The sequence below is a fragment of the Nelumbo nucifera genome, chromosome 4, assembly GCF_055504915.1.
Source record: "Nelumbo nucifera cultivar China Antique chromosome 4, China Antique-T2T, whole genome shotgun sequence".
Taxonomy (NCBI): Eukaryota; Viridiplantae; Streptophyta; class Magnoliopsida; order Proteales; family Nelumbonaceae; genus Nelumbo; species Nelumbo nucifera.
This window is the reverse complement of record NC_142652.1, coordinates 83,963,629-83,989,351: the sequence shown is the minus strand read 5'-3', so window position 1 is coordinate 83,989,351 and position 25,723 is coordinate 83,963,629. Positions and strand designations below refer to the sequence as shown.

At 37.2% G+C, this 25,723-nt stretch overlaps 1 protein-coding gene across 2 annotated transcripts; it reads right to left on the bottom strand.

Moving 5' to 3' along the window:
* Positions 1–61: 61 nt before the first annotated feature.
* Positions 62–25,377, bottom strand: LOC104606098 (cullin-1). 2 transcript variants are annotated; one of them, XM_010271147.3, is made up of 20 exons: positions 25,130–25,377; positions 24,448–24,624; positions 24,237–24,336; positions 22,639–22,824; positions 16,899–16,946; positions 16,612–16,815; positions 16,449–16,526; positions 13,025–13,114; positions 12,737–12,817; positions 12,581–12,643; positions 2,646–2,681; positions 2,480–2,566; positions 2,255–2,404; positions 2,094–2,149; positions 1,861–1,981; positions 1,603–1,764; positions 1,370–1,513; positions 1,062–1,280; positions 781–948; positions 62–679 (listed from the first exon to the last, which is right to left on the bottom strand). In XM_010271147.3, exons 2-20 carry the CDS (start codon positions 24,585–24,587, stop codon positions 578–580), a joined length of 2,235 nt encoding a protein of 744 aa, XP_010269449.1. In that variant the 5' UTR covers positions 24,588–24,624; positions 25,130–25,377; the 3' UTR covers positions 62–577. The 2 variants fall into 2 exon arrangements, with proteins under 2 accessions (XP_010269449.1, XP_088759116.1); XM_088902990.1 differs by lacking the exon at positions 25,130–25,377 and adding an exon at positions 24,702–24,806.
* Positions 25,378–25,723: the final 346 nt, after the last annotated feature.

Sequence of the window (25,723 nt, the reverse complement as noted above, 5' to 3'; positions counted from 1 at the left end):
GGAGAGTCAAGTTGGTCAACTAACGACAGAAAAACTGTGAGATTGCTTACCAAACTTCACATTTTGTTCAAGGACAATAGAGTTGAGTTCGCATTCTTGGGTGAACGTGAACATAACCTCTTTCAAGACGGTTTATAAAATGGCAAACAGAGAAAGCAATCTGAGTTGTCAAAATAGATTTTACAATTGAAGGGGCAGAGGGGAAAAAAATAATAGACAAGCATCAAAGTCGTAAAGAGATTTTGCCTCAGAAACAAACGGTGGCCAATGCAAGCAGTGCCCCATAAATATGGTTGAACACCTTACAGAACAAACCCCCCTTTTTCTTTCCAATTTAAAGGTGTTGAGCTAAAAGAGGGTAGCTATCCAATATCGGCTGTTATGGGAAAATGTACAAGAAACCTCACTCCTGGCCCCAAAGTTTCAACCTTAGAGGCTATGCAATATGAGCTTTTAGATAATAATGCTCATATCGGATAATGCTCAGACATTCACTACTCCATCTGAACATAGTTCCGGCAGAACCCACTCGATGCAGATGGCCCAATCACGTATTACTCCAACTGAATATCAACAATCAGGCCAAGTACCTGAACATGTTAGGATTGTCCTTGTCTCTCTCCAGATAATCCCGGGTGATCAGATCTTCAATCCTCTTCTTGATCGCCTTGAAGTCGGGCTGAGCATCAGCATGTCAAGTGTCAACCATCCAAGGTAAATAAGAAAACTAGTAGTGTTCGTGCTAACAAAACAAATTCATGGGATATGGATAATACATACCTTGAACATGCGGCCTAGCTGCTCAACACACTCCATCACCAACTGCTGGTGGCCCAAAACTTTTCGACTCTTCATGATACGCACTATTGAGGCATCAATTGCATATCGCCTGTCCTTATCAACATCTTCAATCACTTTCTTCTTCTCATCCACAGGCGGGAGCGGAATCTGCACTTATACCAGAAATGATCTTACTTTAAAAATCAAATGAATGAAAAAGAGCAACAAGGAAGATGAACATGAAATTGCAAATGTCCAATAATACTGAAACTAGCCCAGACCTTTATCCTCCTCATCTTGTCAGTAAACTTGGAATTAAATTCAAAATAATCAGTGTTAGAGATAGTTTTGGTGTTTGGCTCCTTGTTAAGAATCTTGTACTTTGCGCATGACAGGGAATGGAGTAATCTCACTACATCGTCATCAGTCAAGTTTAACTGTGTCATGATTTCTGAATAACTCAATCTATCCGAAGCATTGAATAGCAGCAGGGCAGAGGCCTGTAAACAAGGAAAACTGGCATGTCAAGTCACTATACTAACAATGAAGCTGTTCATACAAAAGGAGAATAAGATGAAACAGGATTTACCTGGTATGTTGTCACAATAAGCTCCATAGTTTTGGGTTCAAACTTTCCATTAATGTTACAGGTGCCCAATGAATATATCCATGTAAGTTTTCTATGTTTGGTTTTTGTTTGGTAGAACTCCTTGAAAACTTCAACACACTTCACCTGAAAGAAACATGCTCAAAGTTGCACTTTTTGGGTAACTATAACTTCCAACCATTTTTAAGAACAAAATGTATGAAAGGTTGATGTACCATCTCTGCCGGAAGGTTGAGATCAAATGATTTATAACTTGGCCAGAATCCAGTAGTGAGGACAGTGACAGTCAAGTCGATCCCAGGGTTGGCATTTGGGCTAGTGCTAAGATACTCCTCAAAGTTTGCCTGATTTTCCCTTGCCAATGTCAAATCTGTGACCTGGAAATTCAAAATACAATTTCATTAGAAACATCCGAATTACATTTACAAATAGAAATGTTTCTATTGAAGGGAGGATGATCTTCAATTACTGACCATTCCCTCCATTTTTGATGTGAACTGTCCACCACATTGCTGTTTTAGCTTTGTAAGGATACTCCTCTCATGGTCATCATTAGCGCTCTTGTCAAAAAGAAGCCGACGTGCAAGCTTTTTCCTGTAAATGGCAGTAAAGTGAATAATTGAATACATAGCAGTAAGTTAAAATGAGAAGAAGTTCCAAACACACTGAGTAAAGGCTGATCAACAAGAGAAATAAGGTCTTTTACCTATAAAATTCGGCAAAAAGGTCTTTGTCACTGATATAAGCAAGCAGCTTTACAACCTACACACCACATAAAGGAAAATCCATGACAAATTAAACATGAATGCAAAGAATGGCCGAATGGAAATTACCAGAAGACTATCAACAATGACAATAGTAGGCTACCTTCTCTAAAGTTTCTTCAATTGCTTCATCACTCAATTTCTCACTTCCTCCCTTTTTAAGGATATTGTCACAGAAAGTAGCCAGTAGTTCTGCACTAGAGCTCCCAGCAACACCCTTGTTGCAGAAGACCTCAAAGGCCTCTTTGAGTGCCTAGAGTGACGAAAATAAGTTAGTGCAGAAATGATGAGATATAATGAAAACACCAAAGTATCATCAAATGCAAACCTTATGGAAAAGAGAGTGATTCATAAAGCAATCATTCACGTATGCCAGGTATTTGTCATGTAGCTCAATTACTTTTCTAACAAAAACCTGAAAACATGCAAAAAAGTTAATATCTATTTTATCAACTATCCCACCATAATTAAAATTCTGATTTGTTTATGGTTACCTGTTCTTGCAAACCAACTACATCTTTTTTTTCTGCCTGTGCAAAATAAAATTATTAGTACTGCAATCACTAAAAAGGAATGATGAGTTCAGTGCATGCCTATAGCTCGAATGGCAGAATAATGAATCTCGGCCATCACGGCACATATACACTAAAGTTTATACCCACTTAAAATATGAAAACAATGATTTCTTATGCAACTAAACTATACATAATTATTGGCACATCTGCATCATAAAATATTAGATAAGAGTGGAAAAGAAGCAAGTCAATGAGCATTACAAACATATGGTTGGTCACTTGTTAATGGATCTACACATTGATGAAAAAATATTTGTGCTGCTTCATCAGACACAAATCTCCTTATCTCCAAAGCAATCTAGTAAAGAGCAGTCCATACTCAAAAGGACCATAACCTATTAAAGCACTCTCCATTTCAGCATAACATGGATGGTTTATTGAACTAATACGCTTCAAGAATTTATTATAATTCTCCCTAACGTTGAAACTTCTTCCCACTCCCTGTTTGGCCAAAGTATCGGCCAAACAATTTGCATCCCTCATAACCCAATTCAACTGAACATCCATTCCTCTGTCAAGTATCTAAACTTCCTTTTCTCATTGATGCAACCCCTCCATCCCCACTTCTCCTTTTGGCGACAGCCTATAACCAGCTTAGAATCCCCTTCAATTATCAGCTTGGAATGCAGGTATTGTTATCACTATAGTACTTGGGTTTATGACACCTTGCAAACATGCTTCTAAATTATCACTTCGAACACAGGTATTGTTATCACTGTAGTACTTGGGTTAATGACACCTTGCAAACATGCTTCTATTAAATATGTGATAAGGAAGCTACACAAAATATATAATATGAAATTATGTCAATTGTGAAACTAAATGTGGCTTAGGTTCAAACTTTAAAAGATTTTTATGGAATAGTGCTTGATCAATAGAAGTGGCTTAAATATTTGATGAGTTTGACTAAGCATTCTCTTGGTGTCTTTGTCATGACTATGACATATTGCATGATGCATTCTATTCTTGCCTCTTAGAGCTGAAACAAAGTGCTAAAGTGTATGTATATATATATATATATATGACTGCCCAACACTCTGCTCCAGACAACATAGTTGGCCTTACAATTGTTTTATAGATTTCCTTTTAGTCTAAGTGGTATACTGATATTCGCCTATCACACAAAAGTCCAGGTGCACTCCTGCATTTTGCCCATCCCACTCTAAGTGGTCTCCGATTCTAAGTGTATCATGATTTACACTCCAATAAATACGAAATATGCATGTCATATACTCTATTTTAGTTCTAATTATTTTAAAACCTCTTTGTTTCTAAGGCATTTGTACATAATCTTAACTTTGCATCTGATCCTTCGTTAGTTTCATTAATTAAAACAATGTCATCCACAGACAACATGCACCATGGAGCTTCCTCCTAAATATGTTTAAGTCAATTTATCTATGATCACTGCAAATAGATAAGGGCCAAGTGCTAAACCCTTGGTGAAAACCCATTGTAACTGCAAAATTTGAAGTATCTTCCACTAGTGTTCTAACATTGGTCGTTGTCCCATCTTATATATCCTTAATTAGGTCTACATACCTATTTTGAACCCGTTCTTTTCCAAGACCCGCCATATTCTCTCTCTAGAAACTCTATCATATGTCTTTTCTAGATCAATGAACACCATATGAAGATCTTTCTTCTTCTCTCCAAACCTTTCTAGCAACCATCTCGAAAAAAATATAGCTTCCATGGTTGATCTCAGTGGGCATAAAGCCAAATTGGTTCTCTAATACATTTATTTTTAAGTCGTAATCTTTGTTCAACTATTCTCTCCCAAAGTTTCATAGTGTAGTTCATGAGCTTAATCCCCCAATAGTTATTACAACTTTGTATATCACCTCTCTTCTTAAATATAGGCACCATATTGTTGTTTCTCCAATCATCAGGCTTATTTTCTTTCACTATCATATTAAATAGCTTAGTTAGCCATAAGAAGCCTACCTTTCCCATACCATTCCACTATTTGAATCCCCTCGAGTCCTAACGTCTTTCCCTTCTTCATATTATTTAGTGCCTCTTTTACCTCAATAGGCCTAACTCTACAAAGGTACATGTTATTTTTAATAGCATTAGTATTGCCAGATTCTGCTCCATTAGAATTAATCAAAAAAAATTTCCATCTCTATTTTGATTTCTTCAACTTTTACCAAGACTATTTGATCTTCATCTTTAATGCACCCTAACATGATATAAATCTCTACCTTTTCCTTTCTCTTAGCTTTACTAGTTTATACATTACTTTTTCTCCATCTTCAGTGCCTTATTTATGGTAAAGCTCATCATAAGCCCTACATTTAACTTCATTCACTTTCTTTTTAACTTCCATATGGTTTTATATTTTTCCCAAGTTTTTGCATTTCTAGCTCATTGATCTTGCTATAACTTTTAAATTTCCTTTCAAAATAACAAATTTCACACTATATATGTCTCCACAAAAACCATAGGGATGAACTCAATAACAATCATAGAATGTCAAAGATGACATTTCACCATCTGCATGGCTGGATGAAAGGATGCCAACAAAGGTGCAAACACAGAGAGTTAGATATATGCAAATCAAAGAGTTAGCTAGGTAAAGATAACATGTATAATGCAAATCAATGGGCTGGCTAGGTAGAGGAGAGTTAGATGTATGAGTTAGGTGATCAATGCATATGGAGAAGACTGAAAGAAGGCATTATGGTTGAAAAAGTTGAAGATCTAAACAAATTTTACTTAACCTCCCATACTTTTTAGGACAGAAATAAAGCAATCCAAAAAGAACCTACCACCATAATCTTTCTATCTTTTTTCCTCCACTTAGTTTCTCAGGCCAATCAAAAAAAGTAAAATACTTTTTCTTCCACATTTCAAATATCTAAACATTTTAATTACACAGCATAAAGTTCATTTCAAATATCCTGAGGGAGTAGTTTTTGACTGCCTTGCCACAGTACACTGACTTTGAAGCAAGTCTAACTACCAATTCTCTCAATTTAACCAAACATAGACAACTCAGGGTTGCTTGGTCAAAGGAATATATGGTGACTCAACATAAAAAAAAATGTGTTTCTTTTCCCATCTATCCTTTCAAGATGATAAGTTGACATTGAAAAAAAGTAATGAAATTATATCTATTCACAATAAAGGGGGGAAATCCCACCATGAACATCAATGCATGGCAACCAGACTCCTTTACAAACAATATGTCAGTTATTAACAAAAAGGGGGTCAGTATCAAAAAAATGTAAGGAGAGAGTATCACACCCCTAAAATCCTGGTAAATTGACCACTAAGATATAACCATCCAATCGCATTCCTCGGAAATTCTTCTCAAAACTCTTGGATCTTTTAAGTTCCAATAGTAAATTCTTAAAATAAAATATAAGTGGAACATATATACAAATACGTGGTATATAATAAACACAGCCATAGTATGATATTATATGCCTTGTGATTTTTGTTTCCTAGACAGGTTCCTAGTCACTATAAGTCAAGGCATTTAGGCGAGATGACCAAGCAAGGGTGCCTTGAGAACCATGCAAGTAATACCATGTCTCCCTTGTAGAGAATCAGCTACCAACTTCCTCCCATTAAAATGTGCATTTCTCACAAAGATATGGTTGCATTTTATTAGAACTTTATGAGTAGCATCAACTGATGCTGGAAATATGCCTTTACTGGTCTTTGGCTAAAGAGGTCATTTCTTTTGGAAATGTGTTCCATTGGTGATATATTGAAATATATATCAACCAAGGATTAAAGTATCGGTATCAGGTATCGTATCGGATCACTCGGATACGGATACGGATACGCTTTGGAAACGCATGGATACAGACAAAAAAATATGGATACACCGAAAAATGCATATAAATTCCATAAACATATTAATAACATTATTTTTAAGATCAAAATAGCCATAATTAATGTATAGATACATAGAAAATGTATCTTCTAAAGATATATGTGAAGAAATATACTACAACTAATATAGTGGGATGCATAGAAATCATAAAATTTTATTGATATTGTATCAACCAAGAATCCTATAACATATTATATATTTTTTAAAAATTAATACATGCACAAAGCTATTATTATGTTATTTACTATTGAATTTCAAGGCACAAAACATATGCAACTATTATATGTGAATTATTATATCGATTATTTTCTATTTTACTATTTTTAATTTTTAATATTAACCAAAAGTCAACTAATAATTAATTCTCAAATGTTTAGCTAACAATATTTTTATTTTTGTAAACAACAAAAACGTTATTATAAAATGAAATTAAAATATAAATTAAAATTTTAAAAAATATATAATATTAACTTAAAATATATCAAATATATTAAATTTTCTAGGATACACATCATATGCTAATTGTGAGCCTTTGGGACCCCACTTTCTGTTCTTTGGTTTCTTGCAGAATTGGTAATTTCTCAATCACTCTGAGGCTGAAACTACAAGATGGAAAACTTATTCAAGTCACAAACGTTTATGGTCCTATTGGTTCTAATTTTCGGATGGCTTTTTGGGCGGAATTATCAGATTTGAGAGACCCTCAGAACTGTCCTTGGGTAATTGGGGGTGATTTTAATGCAACTATTTCGGTGGATGAGAAGAATACAAGGGGTAGAAGAACTGGTTCGATGAACATGTTTGCTGACTTCATAAACAGTATGGAATTAATGGACGTCCCAATTCAGGGTAATAGATTCACTTGGACCAATAACCAATCTGTCCCGACCCTGGTTAGGCTGGACAGATTCTTGGTTTCTTCAAACTGGGATGAATTCTTTCCTAATTTCAGACAGCTTACCCTTCCTAGACCGATGTCCAACCATAGCCCTATTCAGCTTGTTTGTGGTCTCCGTGAGACACTCAAATCCCCGTTTAAGTTTGAAAAATGCTTGGTTTGAGGAGGAAAATCTTATCCCCTTAATCAGCTCTGTGTGGAATGAGTTGCAAGTGGAGGGCTCTAGTTCATTCATTATGGCATCAAAATTAAAGGCTGTCAAGGGTAAACTAAAAAATTGGAGTAAGGAGAAGAATATGAAGTGGGTTACTGATAAGAAGGCTTTGTTGAGCACCATTGTTGAGATTGACAGAGCTGAAGAGGCTGGTCCCTTGTCTGAAGATCTGAGACTTGAGAGGTCAATTACAAAAATCAGGTATGATAAGATGGCAGTTGAGGAAGAGAGGAAGTGGAGACAAAGAGCTAAATCCATTTGGCTTAAAGAGGGGGATAAAAATACAAAGTTCTTTCACAAAATGGCAAATGCTCGTGCTAGGTTCTCTTCAATCAGCAAGCTGGTGTGAGAGGACAGGTGTGGTGAGTCTAATTCTGAAGTTAAATCTGTAGCTACTTCTTTCTATAAGAACCTTTATAAAGAGAAGTGGGTTCAGAGACCTTTTCCCTCTGAGCTCCAATTTAATAAGTTAAATGAAGAGCAGAAAATCTAGTTAGAGAGACCATTCTCAGAAGAGGAAATTAAGGGTGCAGTAAAGAAGCTAGAAAATGATAAATCACCGGGTCCTGATGGGTTCTCTAATCTATTATATTTAAAATGTTGGGATATTGTGAGGAGTGATCTGATGCAGGTGTTTCAGGCATTTCACACTAATGCCTCCTTTCAAAGAAGTCTGAATGCAACTTTCATCATTCTTATTACAAAAATTTAGGGGGCTGTCAATATAAAGGACTTCAGGCCCATTAGTCTCTTGTACAGTTTCTACAAAATCTTGGCTAAGGTTTTGGCTGAAAGAATGAATTGTGTGTTAGGCAGTGTTATCTCTTGTAACCAAAGTGCTTTTGTCCCAGGTAGACAGATGGTCGACTCTATTCTCATTGCCAATGAACTGCTGGAGTCCAGAAGAAGAGAGGGGACTCCAAGTGTTCTATGTAAACTGGATATTGAAAAAGCTTGTGATCATGTTAACTGGCACTGCTTGGATCTGGTTTTGGAGAAAACGAATTTTGGGCAGCTTTGGAGAAACTGGATCAGAGTTTGTATTATGACTCCTAAGCTCTCCATCTTAGTTAACGGGCAAACGACGGGGTTTTTTGGAAGTTCAAGAGGTTTGAGGCAAGGTGACCCTCTCTCTCCCCTACTCTTCATTTGCGTCATGGAAATTTTCTCTCTCTTTAGCAAGAAGGCTGCTGAGAGTGGGCTTTGGGAGGGCTTTGCAATTGCTCCGGAAAAAGAAAAAGTCAATATTCTTCAATTTGCTGATGACACCTTATGCTTTGTTGATGCTTCTCCTAATCAACTGGAGGTGGTGCTTGGAATTTTGAGTTGGTTTGAAGTGGTGTCTGGCCTCAAGGTTAATTTGAGTAAATCTCATATTACCCCTGTAGGTCTTGATACAAATCTAGAAGTTTGTGCAGAAGTTACGGCTTGTCAGACTGCCCATCTTCCGGTCAAGTACTTGGGGCTCCCTCTTGGAGCTAAATATACTTCCTCTCAGATTTGGAATCCAGTGGTTGAAAGAATGGAGAAGAAATTGGCTTCCTAGAAAGCTAAATACCCTTCTTTCGGGGGGAGAGTGATTTTGATTAAGAGTACTCTTTCTAATCTACCTACTTACTTCCTCTCCCTATTTCCTATTTCTTCCAAAGTGGCTAACAAATGATTGGAGCAACTACAGAAAAAACTTTCTCTGGAGAGGTTGGAGGAGGAGAAGAAGGTTCATGTTGTAAACTGGGATCAAGTGGAAGTTGGAGGGTTGGGAATAAGAATTGAAGAAATTCAATTCTGCCCTCCTGTGTAAATGGCTTTGGAGATTTGCAAATGAAAGAAATGCATGGTGGAGAAAGCTGATTGTGGACAAATATGGAGTGGACTGGGGTGATTGGAGATCCAATTCTCCTATTTCAAGAGGGATAAGCTCCATTTGGACAGGTATAATGAAGAACGCTAATTTATTTGAGGAAGGAATCGGTTACAACTTGGGAAATGGGGAAAGAATTAAATTTTGGAAAGACTCTTGGTGTTCTAAAGTGTCTGAAAGATGCTTTTCCTCTCTTGTATCAATTTTTTGTAAATCAAGACTCCTCGGTGGCTGAGAATTTCAATGTGGATGGTAACTCTTTCAGTTGGAACCTAACTTGTAGGAAGCGCCTCTTTGACTGGGAAATTGATGAGTATGCAATTCTGTTGGGCCTGCTCCAGAACCAAAGGATTGACCCAAACATGGAGGATGCTTGGAGATGGAAATGGGAAGCTGATGGCAAGTTTTCTGTTAAGTCTTATGTCTAGTAAGTTGATAAGTTCAGGTCAGGAAAACTTTCCGGCTAGGCAGATTTGGAGCTCAATCAGCCCTTCTAAAGTGAAGTTTTTGCTCTGGACAATGGCTTTAAATAAATGTCTATCCAAAGTTAATCTAGTGAAACGTGGCATACAGATTTCGGACATGTCATGTGGCTTATGTGGTGGGGTAGTGGAAACTACTGAACATCTGGCCTTACATTGCCCAGTCTCGAATTATATTTGGAGGCATTTTCTTCAAGCTTTGGAAATCAGCTGGGTAATGCCAAATTCTGTGAAGGATCTGCTGTTGTGTTGGCAGATTGAGGGTCTCAGCAAGAAAGGTATCTCGGTTTGGAAGACTATCCCAGCTGCTATGCTTTGGACTATCTGGATTGAAAGAAATAACAGAATTTTTCAAGGCAAAGCTAAATCTTCAAAGGAAATGGTGCAGAAAGCGGTGGGTAAACTTCTGTCCTGGGTGTCAGCAACGGAGGTGTTTAAAAATCAGAATTTAAGTCTGTTGTTTAGATCTCAGAACTGGATGTATCTGTAATTTGTGGTGGCTCTAGGCAGCCTCTAATGGCCTAGGCTCCTTGTATGGTTCTTGTTTTAATAAATTACCTTACCTTTTCAAAAAAAAAAATAATAACTGCTAAAATAATTATTCCATTATTAATATTTTTATTTCCATAAATTTTGAGATAAAAAAATCATTTTTGATATAAATGTAGATTAATGGATTTGACAAATTCAATTTTCATTATATTCTCAAGGTTTCTGTAAATAATATTTTTATTTTGATAAATAATATATATGCTTTTATTTAGTTCAAATTAAAATATTAATTAATAATTTATAAAATTTTAAGATACATGTCATGTTCAAATTTATAAATATTAAGTACTAAAATAATTATTCTATTATTAATATCTTTTTTCGTAAAAATTCTTGAGATTAAACAAATTTTTTATATAAATGTGGACTTAAGAAATTATTTATTCTATTAGTTTATAAAATATTAGTTTTGAATATCATTTTTTTATTTTGCTGGAATTGTTAAACATAAATGTAATTTTTCCGCATTACATGTGGACACTATAATAGAAAAAGGTTATTTTATTTCATCAAATTTCATAAGATGAAAAGTGGCCTAGTGGATCAAGCGCGCAGTTAAGGCTTTAACGCTGGGTAATTTGTGTTCAAATCACGCCAGGCACATTTTTTACAAAAAAACGCATGTGCGTGCAAGAAACACGTCAATCCGTTTCGGCCATATCGTTGTGCATCGGTCGATACAACACGATACGGGCCAATACGAATACGTATCGCTCTGATACGCGCGATTCAAGGGATACGGGTTTAGTCGTAGCATAACCTGTATCCCCTCTGGCCAATACCGATATAATACGCCCTACCGATTCGATACACCCCTTATCGGGCGTATCGTATCGATATTTAAATCCTTGATATCAACAACTGAAATAGAATCCATAGAAAAAGAGAAAAAGATACAAAGAAGAGAAAGGGGGAGATAAACGCTCTTAACTCTCCCATAAAAGATACATGATTACAATCGAGCCCAAAAAAGTTGATTCCTTCCCACTCCTTATTTTGCTAATGTATCAACAAAAGAATTAGCATCTCTTTTTTACCCATTGTAGAGTAACCTCCAGTCCTTGATACAGCCATATAATTCATCTCTTCTCATAAATGTAGCCCCACCACCCAACACCCTCTTCCTTCGCAGCTAGCTTATAACTAGCTTTGAGTCTCCTTCAAATCCTTAGCTTTTTGGATTCCCTCCAAGACAGCCAATATCTCAGCCCTCAAAACAAAGCTATCACCATTTTCTAAAGTCCCTGAAAACAAAGCTACCATCCTTCCTTCTGAGTCTTAGAAAACACCTCCTAACCCAGCTGTAGCCCATTACCAGGGAAACTTCCATCAAAATTATGCTTCACAAAGTTGGTTGTGGAGGGTCTCCATTCCATAAAAGTTCTTTCCTTTCCTTGAGCTAAAAAACCCACTTCCATTTTTTAGGAGTTTTAAGGAATTTTTAACGATTTGCCTAACATAATTTTTGGTTCCTAGAACAATGTAAAGATTGTACATCATGAATAATATAGAAAATGGCATATAATATTTGGAGGAATGGTAGTAAACAAGTATATGCAACTATTTCATTCTTAACCATACAGACATGGTGGGACACATGAAAAGATACACAAAACAAAAAATGGCCACATCTTTACATGAGTCCCACCTTGTTTGTAGGGCAAAGAAATAAATGAGCAGCAGAAACGTGTCATTTACTAGCATTTCTCATAATTTGAACAATTTGGCAATGTGCTTTTTTACTTTTTAGGCAACCATCCAATACTATCTTATCAAAAAACACAGCAACCAGTCATTGGGTTTTAATAGCTGTAAATTATTCAAAGCATTAAAACAACTTTCTTAAAAACTCCAAATGGAAGAATTAATCTTTAATAATTAGAATAGATATGCTTCTCAAAAATATAAACAATTTAAAAAAAAAGTGCATGATGAATGGAGATGAGACCATATGCAGGCACTAAAAGATCAGAAAAAGAAGGCATTCGAGATTTTACCTTCTTGTTACAAGCTGCATCTTCTGCTTGTTTGACCAAGGCAGTACCTTCAGCAGTCACATGCTGCATCACAACATAATCAGCACAAAAACAAAAATAGAGGTAACATTTTCATGGTCTTTTACAAAGAGAAGTCATATACAAGTATTAGATCACCTGTTTAAATATATTAGAAACAGGATCTAAACCACGAGGAATTCTGAAGAAGAGCCTATACATCCTTGACAAATCCTCCACCTAACAAAAAAAGGTAGAGGCAACATAATTCAGTTTATTAAACAGCAATAAGCACTAAACAGAATGGAATGGCAAAGCATGATTCATGAAGCTGATACCATATAGTTGGGATAGGGCTTAGATGATGATGAAACTGCAATTAAGTGTATAATATCCAAATGGCCAATGCAATGAAAATTTGGACAACATAATACACCAAGAAAATACCTTGTCATCCCTAAGCAAAGCATGACATCCAGAGTGTTCCTTTTCAAGCAATTGGTTTGCATACACAAATAGCAACTCATGTTGCACTTTCTGCACCAAGAAAAGGTAATAAATAAGTACTGTATGTATGCACATATTGATCAATACGATAGTAAACATAATTCAGATTGTATTGATTGTAGAATTGGGGAAAAAGCATCACCACCGGGCGGAGATGAGATGACTACAAGAATATACATCTGATATGCAATACTATCACTGATGTCAGGTATGTACTGTGTCCAACACTGGCATGCTAAGCACATAAAGATAAAGATAACTGGGTATCAAATTGGAAAACTAGAACAGAGGTGAGTTCCCCCACAGGAGTATTTTTTTGTTAGTAGAAAAGAGTATTATGTACATAAAATTGCTTGTTTGCCAGGCTGGTAAACACCTAACCTTTCTCTTACATATTAGCTTTACACACAATTTCACCAGTTAACCCCATAAAACATTTGTTCCCAATTAATCCCTTGTCTAGTTGTCTTGCAAATGAATCTGCCATATCATTTGCAGGTCTAGGAACTCAATTTACCAACTTGCCATTCATTTGCAAGATATTTGATCTCATTTAGATTTTAGAGCGCGTCTATAATAGCATATGCCTTGACCATCCTTAACCAACCTGTCACAAATCTCCTTCCACCACCAATCTTCACATATTGAATCTTCTACCCAGTCTTAAGGCTTGTAGTACAGCTATCATTTGTGCTCTTCTACCCATTCATTTGCAAGATATTTGATCTCGTTTAGATTTTAGAACGTGTCGATAATAGCATATGCCTTGACCATCCTTCCTTAACCAACCTGTCACAAATCTCCTTCCACCACCAATCTTCACATATTGAATCTTCTACCCAGTCTTAAGGCTTGTAGTACAGCTACCGTTTCTGCTCTTGTGGAGTCCCTAACCCCTATGGAAGCTAAATAAAGGGCAGCCCAGTGCACGAGACAACCACCAATGCAGGGTCTAGGGAGGGACAGATGTACCGTCTTACCCCCGCACATACAGACAGGCTTTTTCTAAGATTTGAACCCTGGTAATTCTTGCATTCCTTTCTTCCCAAATATACCAAAGGATGGCTGCCCACTGCCCTAATATATCTCTGCACATAATCTGGGGACAACCACCAACCACAGAGATCAAAAAACCACTCCAATATGCTGGAGGCAAAGGGACATGGAGATTAGTAAATGGTTAGTGGACTCCCCAGTCCCCACTAGCATCACAAAGGAAGCATTTGTGTGGTGAAAGACACCAGGAAGGCCTTTGCTTCTATAACTGCTCAGACGTATTGATTTTTAAATGATATATTTCCAACCAAAAAGCCCTAATTTTAGGATGAACAACCCAAGCCAAATGGAGCTGACAGGAAAGACTTGATAGGAGAGATCAGAAATGAAGGCAGCAGTGTTTGGGGTTGAAAAAGCCAAAAAAATGGGGATTGATAGGTTGATGGTTGAAGGGGACTCAAAAACTGTGGTGAGTTAAGGAATGGGTTCAGGCACTTCAAACAGCCTTCTAAAGACAGGATGGTTCAAATAAGATGGATTAGAAGATCAGCTAACAGTATGGCTAATAGACTAGCTAAGCAAGGAGTTCAAAGACAATCTATGTTTTCGCCTATGTTCTAGTTGATTACCTTTTGGGTTGTGTTGTAATTAAAGGGATTGTCTTTTGTGTTTGCTTGTGGCTGTGATGTATTTAGTGGGTCAATGTAGACTGCTTGTCCGCCCACAACTTCTTGTTGTACTTGATTTTTTAATTAATGAATCTTTTCTGTGTTGCTGATAAAAAAAGGACTAAATAGGAGAGAAAAGAGAAATTAATGAGAGTTGAGACCCCCTACTGTAAAACCTCTAGGCACCTTCCTCACGTCTGCTTTTCTGAGAAACCTACTTAGAACATATACCATTAGAATGAATAATGGGAGAAAGCCACTGGAGAAATGAACTTAAGATAATAAATCCCACCATCCACTTGACCAGTTGATCCATCTTCCATCAAATTTTGTTTCATGTAACACCCACTCCAAGAAAGCCCAAATAACATGAACATAAGATTCTTTCCAAATTCAGCTTACAAACAAAATATTTCCTCCCTCCCTCAAAATATCATCCATTGCCTCATTGGCTACCAAGATTTTAGCTAAAACTACTTACCTTTAACAAAAGGTCTTTGAAGTGGTATCGCCGTCAAACCAAGTGCTTCTCATGATATAAGGGGGAAAAACATTCAAATCAAATTTAGAGGCTAATGAGATGGAATATGGGTCTAAAAACATTTTGCATGGTTGCCCCTATCTTCTTCAAAATAAGGAATATGGTTACATTCATTCCTTTATTAATCATTCCTTCATTAAACTCATTAAAACCTTTTGTGATATTTGTTTTAACACCACTAAACATTCCTTAAAAATTGCCAAAGTGAACTGGGACTGCCCCATTCAATACGAGGATGGCTTTTTTTTCCTTTGTTCTCCACAAAAGGGCTCTCCAAACAGGAGAATTAGTTGTGACGGATTCTATACCAATTAGGACATTCAATCAAAGGCCTCTTGATTGTAGGTGAGACTAAGAAAGATTTTAAATGGACCACTATTATGTCTTGAATTTCTTATAGACCTCCCTCCAAATTTTCATTTCTAGTTAGCATTAAGATAAGATACTTCCATTAGCCAAACCAGGTAAAAATTTGTCCCATCACCATAGTGGAACTATTTACATCTTCATTTTTGTCTCCAGCTATATTCTTCTTGCAACATATACATTCTGGTTGCATATAAAACCAAATGAGATTTGTAGTAATTAGGTGAAGATCTCTCAAAAGGGGGTATATAGCTTGGTGTAATGGTAAAATATCAAGCTAATTTCTTCATGCAACATATACATTCTGGTTGCATATAAAACCAAATGAAATTTGTAGTAATTAGGTGAAGATCTCTCAAAAGGGGGTATATAGCTTGGTGTAATGGTAAAATATCAGGCTAACAAGCACAAGGCCTGAGAGTGGCCACTTCATGCAAAATTTCTCAAAAAGCATCTATTGACAAATCTGTTAAAATTTCTCATGCTTAGAGAGTGGTTATCACATTTCTTTTTATTATTAAATCTAATAACACTAAAACTTCCCCACACATACAACAAGATAATCCCCATAACTGTTGAATTGTATGAAGCTCTTTCCAAAAAACATTTCTTTCTCTATAAGAGGTCATGCCATAAACAGTGGTTAGTATCCATTCAAGTCTTATTTATTTTGTTCCTTATTTTCAAATCCAGGGATTGCTCCCTTAGTCCCTTAGATGATGAACTTTCATCTTAAGCGAATTATATATTTAAACTATTCATTCTTTAAAGCAAGAGGGGTGTCAGAACAAACCTCTAATAACTTCTGCTCACTGCTAGAATGTAGGTAATGAGAAACACGATCCTTCTCTCTTTTCAAACATTCCTCAGCCTGATATGTCACATGAGCTTTTAGAGAGCATCATAATTTGTGATAATAAACTTTCAGTCAATGAAAGAGGAGATGGAAAGGATACCTTTAACATGTAATCTGGACAAGAATCCTCCAGAATCCAATTTGAAGCCTTGCGAGAATAGTAGGCAGCAGTATCTTTAAGCATTGCTGCCTCGAAATCATTTTCATAACAATCCATCTGACCCATTCCAATTTCAACAAAAATGTCTAGAACATTCTTCAATAAAGCTCGATCAATTTGCTCTCCCTCACGCTCTTGATCAATCTGGTTCATAAAATAATTTCTTAAATTTGACACAGTTGGCAAGGAGATATTTCGACATGTAAAAAACAATGATAGATACATACCAGAGAAATTACAGCATCCCTGACTTTACCATTTATCTCTCGGTAGACCTGAAATTAGAGAAAAATATGTGTTTTCCATAACAATTCAATGGAATATGTCTTTAAATAAAGGCACAAAAGTAGAACAAGGAAAATAATTTTGTGAAATTTTTACATCAAGCAGTTACAACTGTCCAAAGGCAATAAAGAAAAAGAAATTGTGGAAAAGAATAACATCATTATTGTTTTCTTGGTAAAGATGCAGTACAATCTCAGAATAGTGAGAGGAGAAGAGGGAGAAGAGAAAAGGAAAAAGAGATTGGAGAGAAAAGAGTCTACTGGCGGCGCCAGCCTTTTTAATATTTATACTAAGGTGACCATTCAAAAGATAAAATAAAATACAATTACATATGTGCCCTTGCGGCACTAAACTGAAATAAGACTAAGTTATTCAGCACTCCCCCCCCCCAAGTTGGGACATAGATATCAATCATGCCCAACTTGTCACATAAGTCATTGTGCCACAAGTAATACAAACATTTTGTAAATATATCTGCAAGTTGCTCCTTAGAACTAACATATGGGGTGCACACTTCCCACATTAACAATTTTCTCTCTAATAAAGTGTTTGCCAACATCTAGATGTTTAGTTCTATCATGAAGAACTGGGTTGGCTGCAATATTGATGGCAGCCTTGTTATCACAATACAAGGACATAGGGCTATCAACAGGAAAACCCAGTTTGCTCAACAAATTCTTTATCCACATAGCTTCAGCCACCCCATGGGACATTGCTCTATACTCAGCTTCAGCACTAGACCTAACCACCACACTTTGTTTCTTGCTTCTCCATGTTACTAGATTTCCACCCACAAAGGAACAATACCCACTAGTGGATTTTCTGTCATCAACTAATCCAGCCCAATCAGCATCTATATAGACTTCAATCTTCAAATGACCATTCTTTTGGAATAATAAACCAGCTCCTGAAAACTTCTTTAGATATCTGAGGATTCTCTCTACTGCCTCTAAGTGTGTGGTTTTAGGAGAATGCATGAACTAACTAAGAACACCCACTGCATAAGCAATGTCTGGCCTGGTCATGGACAAATACAGGAGCCTCCCCACAAGTCTCTAGAATTGTTTTACATCCTTGACAACTTCACCACAACAATCACCCAGTTTGTGATTTGGATCAATGGGAAAGTCTGTTGGCTTAACCCCTAATTTTCCAGAATCCTGTAACAGATCTAGGAAGTATATACTTTGAAAAATGAAGATCCCCTTTTGTGAGCGGGCCACTTCTATTCCAAGGAAATACCAAAGGGGACCTAGATCCTTCACCTCAAATTGAGTGGCTAAGAAATCCTTTAGCCTCTGAATTTCAACCTTCCAGTCACATGTGATCGCTATGTCATCAACATACACTATCAAGGATGCAATCTTTCCTTCCCCCCTTTTCACAAATAGAGTATGGTCAGTCTGACACTATTTGTAGCCAATCTGTTGTATAGCCAGATGATTGCTTTAGACCATACAAAGCCTTCTTTAGCCTACACACTTTCTGCTCTTTGCCTAGGGCACTAAAGCCAGGAGGTTGTACCATGTACACCTCTTCCTCAAGGTCTCCATTCAGAAAGGTGTTCTTAATGTCTAGCTGATGAAGATCCCAATCAAGATTTGCCGCAAGGCAGAAAAGAACTCTAATAAAGTTCATCTTAGCTACTAGAGCAAAAGTATCTGCATAATCTACTCCATATACCTAGTAAACCCTTTTGCCACCAACCTAACCTTGTACATTTCTATTGTGCCATCAGCCTTGTACTTCATTCCCACTTGCACCCTACTGGTTCCTTACCCTCAGGAAGATCCACTAACTCCCACGTACCATTTTTATATAGGGCATTTATCTCTTCTTTCATTGCATCTGTCCATTTAGGTACTAAAAGAGCTTCTGCCACATTTTTAGGGATAGGGACACTGTTAGTGGAAGAAATGAAAGCACGAAAAGAGGGTGAGATGTTCTCATAAGAAACAAAATAGTAAAATAGGATGCTTGGTGGTACAAGACCTAACTCTCTTCCTTTTTGCAATGGAGATGCCTAGGTCATTAGTAGATGAAGTATCAATAGCAAGGGGATCAGAAACATCAATAGGAATGATAGTACTTGGTTGGATAAGATCTGTCCCCGGTGAATCTGATGATGTTGGCGGTACAGTTTCAAGTTGCTCCACAGCTCTTGAATTTAGTTGGCCCTTGCGACGACGAAAAATACGATACAGAGGGGGGTGGGTCAGGTAGAGGGGGGAGAACCTGAACTGGTTTCTCCTCCACCCTACTCTCCCCCTGAGGAGAAACCGGGAAAAAATGGTCACTCTCAAAGAAAAACACATCTATAGAGACAGTATTTCTGGAAACAGGGTCAAAGCACCAATAACCTTTTTGGGAAGAAGGATAACCCAAGAATACACAAGGAATGGTACGAGGATCATGTTTACCACGAGTAGGAGATAGGTCCTGACAACCAAACACACAGATAGGAACAGAGAAGAGAAGAGACTTGGGAAATAGAAGTTGATGGGGGGGCCTTGTACCCTAACAGGCGAGATGGCACTCGGTTGATGAGATAGGCAGCACACAACACAACATCCAACCAAAAACGTTTAGGAACATTCAAGTGTATGAATAACCCACGAGCAACTTCAATGAGGTGGTTGTTTTTTCTTTTAGCAACACCATTCTGTTGGGGGGGGGGTTCTAGCACAAGAGTTGCGATGTATGGATCCACACGAAACAAAAAAACTCCGCGAGATCACTATGAAAATATTCTTTGGCATTGTTTGATGGGAAAATTTGGATTTCCGTTTAAATCTGAGTGAATATCGAGCGTTGGAAATCTTTAATGATTTTGGGTACTTCATCTCTGGACCGCATTGGATACACCCATGTATATCAGGAGTAGTCATCAATAAGCATAATGAAATATTTATAAGCAAACTCGGATGTTAAAGTAACAGGACCCCAGCCATCAGAATAAACAATATGGAAAGGAAAATCAGATTTATTATTTCTTGAAGTAAAATGATTTCTACAATGTTTGCTCAACTAACAAGTTTGACATGTGAAATCCGACACTGACACTAATTTAAATAAATCTGGTAATAAAATTTTCAATGATTCAAAAGATAAATGACCCAAAAGACTGTGCCATAAATGGAATTGACTCTTACAAGATAGACTCTTAGACTCAATAGCTGCAAGACTAGCTTTATTCTCCAGCATTTAAAGACCATTTACCATACGATTTCTACCAATCATCTTCCCCGAGGCCAAATCCTGTATCATACAAGAGGAAGAAAAAAGGTTACTAAGTAGTTTAACGAACTTGTTATACTACTAACAGAGAACAAATTTATAAGTAGTTTAGGAACATGTAGAACATCAGAAAGGGTGAGTCCAAGAGGAAGGGAGATGGTTCCGTGACCAACTATAGTGGAAAAATAACCATCAGCAAGTCTCACCTTATCCCGACCAGATAATAGATGATAAGATTGAAAACAATTGGACTTACTCGTCATATGGTTCGAGGCTCCAAAATTTATTAACCAAGGAGAGTCTGAGGATTGAGAGGGCACATGGAAATCAATGGCGCAATTACTGTTACCTGATGTAGATGCAAAGGAAGTCGAGGGGAAAGAAGCATAATCCATCTAGCGGATTGCCCTCCCATACAACTCCAAATGGTCACAGAAAGAATTAATGATATCTTCCCTAGGATCAGTCACAAAAGGACTCGTAGCAATGGTAGATGAATGAAGTTCTTGAGAGGCTAAGTTTGTTGCATTAAACTTCCTCTGACCTTACTGTCCTAGCTTCTTATTCTGGTCAGACTTTTTTTTATCAGTATTCTGATCGAACTTTTTACTCAGCTCCTAAGCCCACTTTGGCTTCCCATGAAGCTCCCAACATGTATCCCGAGTATGTCTAGGTTTCTAACAATGTGCACACCATAGTTTATCCTTGTCATCAACTTTCTTCTAGAAGTCACTCTTCTTGAAGGAATTACCACCACCCGTAGCAACACTCCCTTTTGCTACTAATGCAATCTACTCTCCCTTAGGATTATTCATCACATTCCGTTTACTCTCTTCTGACTGTACTAGAGCATATACTTCTTGCACTGATGAGAGATCTCTACTCCCCAATATCTGAACCCGGATAGATTCATATGTGGAATTCAGCCCTAAGAAGAAGGCAAACACTCGTTGTTGGGAAACCAGAGACTTGTATGCTTTGGCATCTGCATCACATTTCCAGTCTATATTCTAATAGTGATCTAGTTCCTTCCAAATAGAAGTCAAATCTGAATAGTAGACAGTGAGACTCCTCTCCCCTTGCTTACAAGTTGAGGAGGCAGCCTGCAACTAATATATTTTGGCATAATGTCGTTTTGAATACGTAGATTTAGCATGTTCCCATATCTCATGAGTTGTTTCTGCCCACATGAAGGTTTTTCTCACTTGTGGCAGCATAGACAATAACAGTCATGACATCACCATGCTGTTTTCCTGGTCCCGCCTATCATGTTCCACGCTTCCAGACTGGGGTTCTCTAACACTACCATTGATATACCCCACTTTTCCCCTTGCAGTTATGTAGAGCTCGATTCCCCTTGACCATTCTAGGTAATTGAGGCCATCAAAGGGAATCTTAGCCATGGAAAACCTCATGTCAAAACCTCCACTCATCCCACTCTGACTAGAGGTCATACCAGACATACTAGAATCCTCAGAAGACATAGAACTTGATTTCAGTTCAGTCACCATCCAGTCAGAGAACAAGCTCTCAGTTCAGTTCGGACTCACAGTTCAGTCAAACAAGGTTAAAGTCTTAGTTCAGCCACAGTTCTGGGAACAAAAAAAGCTTGTTCCCACACAGAGTAATCAAAACTGATCACACACCATAACTTGTTCTCAGATTTCAACCCTACTAAACCAGTTCAGATGTGCAAAACATATCAAAAACAGGTTTGACCAGTCCCTCCAACAATACTCATCAATTTTCCACACAACAATTTAGGTTTTACTATGAACTAAAGAAGAAAAAACTGTTGTCACAGCAGTTACAGAACTACAGACCTGAACAGTCCACCTTTCAGGGCATAAGAAGGATCACTCGACCCACATATATTGAGAGAAAACACTCTCACACCAGTCACAGGTCTTTAGACCCACATAACCCACTCACCTGGGTACAAAAAAAGATCAGTTCAATCCATAAAGCTGAGGAAGAAAGAAGGAGAAAAACTCTCACAGCATTCGGCTTCCCTCCCCTTGATGATTTATGGGCTCACAACCAGGAGAGGAGAGGAATAAATACACAGCAAGCTCCCTCACGTGTCCACCAGAAACCTCTTTCCGTTGATTCGATCACATAGACAAATAAGATAGTTGAAGGAAGAAACAAACTGATCACCCTGCTCCTAAGATTGGATCTGACGCTCTGATACCATGTTTTCTTGGTAAGGATGCAGTACGATCTCAAAATAGTGAGAGGAGAAGAGGGAGAAGAGAGAAAAGGAAAAAGAGATTGGAGAGAAAAGAGCCAGCTGGCGGCACTAGCCTTTTTAATATTTATACTAGGGCGACCATTCAAAAGATAAAATAAAGTACAATTACATATGAGACCTTGCAACACTAAACTGAAATAAGACTAAGTTATTCAACAATTATTATGTCATATTATAAACTTGTTGTGTACCAGATCACGAAAGCAAGTCAGCCCAACTTCATTGAGTGGAGGAAGTGAACGTCGCGCAATGAAGTATCGATCAAGATAGTGGAAGAAACGGGAAAGCCACCTGACCATGACCTTATGATTCATCCACCTTTTCACAAGCTCTCTCAACATAAATTCATCATGCTTTTCTCTCAAAGATGGCAATACCTGAGTACAACAAAATGTCCAATAAATTTTATGAGAATGTAGAGGCAAATCACAGATGTTTCCTTCCAACTTAAAAGAATCACACTAATAAAATTTAAAAAAAAAAATGAAGATGAATATAAAGGAACAGAAACATGTTACAAACAATTAGCTAGTTAAAAGAATGAGCAAACAAACATAAAGAACATTTAAGCAATTTGCATTCCATCAGGACACTTTCTAATGCAATATGAGAAATAATTGCTCAAGCTGCAGCGAACCAACATCATAGCCCTATTGGGGCAAAAAGAAAGAAAATTAAAAAGAAAAAAAGGTTCCAAGAAAAGTCAAAGGCATCCATCATTTTGCCAACATATAAATTGTGTTTTTAAGAACCCCAGAAAAAAAAAAAAAGAATCAGCAAAAAAATATTTTAGCACTAGCGGCAGTATTCAAAAAATATTAATGACTATGCAAACAGTAATTTTACGCACTAAATAAGCACATTTCAAGCAATATATGTTCCAGTAAGGTCAGCAACAAACTTTTTGATTAATAAAGAATTAGGTGACCAATAGTAACGTTCCAATGGAGTGTTTCTGGTGTTCCAGGAAGTAAACAGTCACTTTTTAATGTTATGGAAAGGCCAGAAGCATTCCACTGAAACATTGCAAAATACCACCTAAGCAGTTTGCATAAAATATCTATTTGACAAACTAGGTAATAAAACCAATACTGATTGCAAAATGCCACCATCAATTTCCATCTATCCATCAAAAGAAACACAAAAAAGCCACTATCAATTTCCACCTATCCAAAAACCTTCTATTGAAGTTTGACACCATCTGCTTTCTGGCTTTCACCAAGAAGAGGTTTTGTTATTCAACTTCCAATATATCTCAAATTTCCTTTGCACACTCAAAAAAAATGAACATTATTTCATAAAGAAGCCCTTCTGATGTCACCAACAAACTATTGGTAACTGACAAGAAGCCTGAAATTCATCCCAAAAACCACAGCAGATGCAAATAGACATGCAATTGACCATAAGCCTACCCAAAAGAACTTAGTCCCTTATATATCCCTTAATGTCCTTGCAATGAATGAAAGGATAACTGAAGTCTTCCCTGTAAACTAGACCCTCACAAAAGGATTCTGAAGTTCCATAATGAAAGCCCATTACATCCAAATGGGCTTGCTCTGAAGAACCAAAGTCAGGGTCTTTTGAATAAGTAGGGTAGTAAGAGAGGAACATTACAAATTTGTGGTGCAAACAATCAGGGGATGAAAACAATCAACAAAGACATAAAGACCAAAAACAGCCAATTGATTCTATAAACTCTATTAAGTGTTACAATCAAAATGCACGGGCAGATCACCAATAAGCAAAATTCAATATATGCCTAAATACCAAAAATGTGGAACTTCCTCACCATTGAAGTGATGTAATCCTCAAAGGATTCTCTGTATTTATCATATAGCTGTTGAGAATAGTCATGGGGCGGTTTTTGAGTGCACATATTGTAGATGGTTCTGTTGGTAAAAAATAAGGAAGACAAGGCATGAAGAAGAGAACCATATAAACCGGAGAAATTAAGCATTACAAAAAAAAAAGGATAAATTAAAAAGAGTAGTAAAGGATACGTGTAGAGCATCATATAATCCTCCGAGCTAAATTGTGTTTCAGGAAGCCCTTCTAGAATGTTTTTGAGCTTCGTGATCCCCTTCTGCATAAACTCCCATCCTTGGTCTAAGTCAATCGTCTTCCGCTCAGCCATTGTCATGTCGCCACCCTCTAGACTTCCTTTTCCAGTTTAACTACTGCAAAGCGTTGATTAACAGGCATTACAATCCGGAATACAACGGTTAATAAGAGTCGGTGGTAACCAATACCTTACTTGTATATTCCAACTACACGAGCAAAAAGATAGCAAATCCTCCAAATTCAACACCAGACAACCCACCCAGAAGTTCATACCAAAACAAACCCTAGGTTTTTAATCTTCTGAATCAAACCCAGAATAACACAATGCCCTGATCAAAACCCTCCGGTGATCGAGAGAAAATCCCCAATGCAACTTTAAGTTAACAAAAAAAAGGAAAATAACCTCATTGCATTAAAATCACTAACAACGAACAAATACTGCAGAGAAACGAGAAACGATCCGGTGCAAATCGACCAAAAAATAGAGGAAAACAAAACGAAATAAAACTAAAAAATATATTATTTTTCCATTGAAAGAAGCAAAACGAGACAACCAGGTCAGAAATATATATCAGAAAAATAAAAACATAAGAATTCAGAGAGCGAAGAGATTCAGAATACCTAAATTGATTTAAACGCTAACCCTAACCCTAGCAAGCAATCAAGCAGAGACCCAGAGACGGAGGGAGAGGGGCGGTGGAGCGGGGTAGCGCGAGTGATGGAGACGCCGCTTTGAATTGGCGAAGGACTTCCGACGGAAGTTCATTAAAGGGCAGAAGCAGATGAATCCAAAGAGGTTTTGATTATTCGGTCTTTCCTTCTCTCCTCCTCCCTCCTTATTTTCTTCTCCTTATACCTTGAACCGGGTAATTACTGTTAATTTTACTTATTAATATATATATCTGATCTGATTCTTTACAAATTATCTATCCTAATAATCTTCCATAAATCTCGTGTTGGATTTATTAAATTACCTGTTAATCCTAGATTATTGGATAATAAATTTGTATTAAATAGATCCAAGGAGAACCGTTACAGATTTCTTCGAGTTCGAGACCATCAGAGGATCCATCAAAAAAAAAACTAATGGGCCCACGAGATGAAATTGGAGTGTTGGACCTGTTGGTCTGGACGTGTTAATATAGCCCCGGGTTAAATTTATCTGGGCCGGGTTTGGCAGCCGATCCAGCGGCTGCCAGGTGTTATGTATGTCTT

Excerpts from the sequence above, each read along its gene's own strand:
- LOC104606098 (XM_010271147.3), bottom strand. The coding sequence starts at position 24,587 with ATGACAATGGCTGAGCGGAAGACGATTGACTTAGACCAAGGATGGGAG. Across the intron at positions 1,514-1,602 it reads TCAACCTTCCGGCAGAGATG|GTGAAGTGTGTTGAAGTTTT; the intron begins GTACATCAACCT and ends TGTTTCTTTCAG. Across the intron at positions 680-780 it reads AGCTAGGCCGCATGTTCAAG|CCCGACTTCAAGGCGATCAA; the intron begins GTATGTATTATC and ends GCTGATGCTCAG.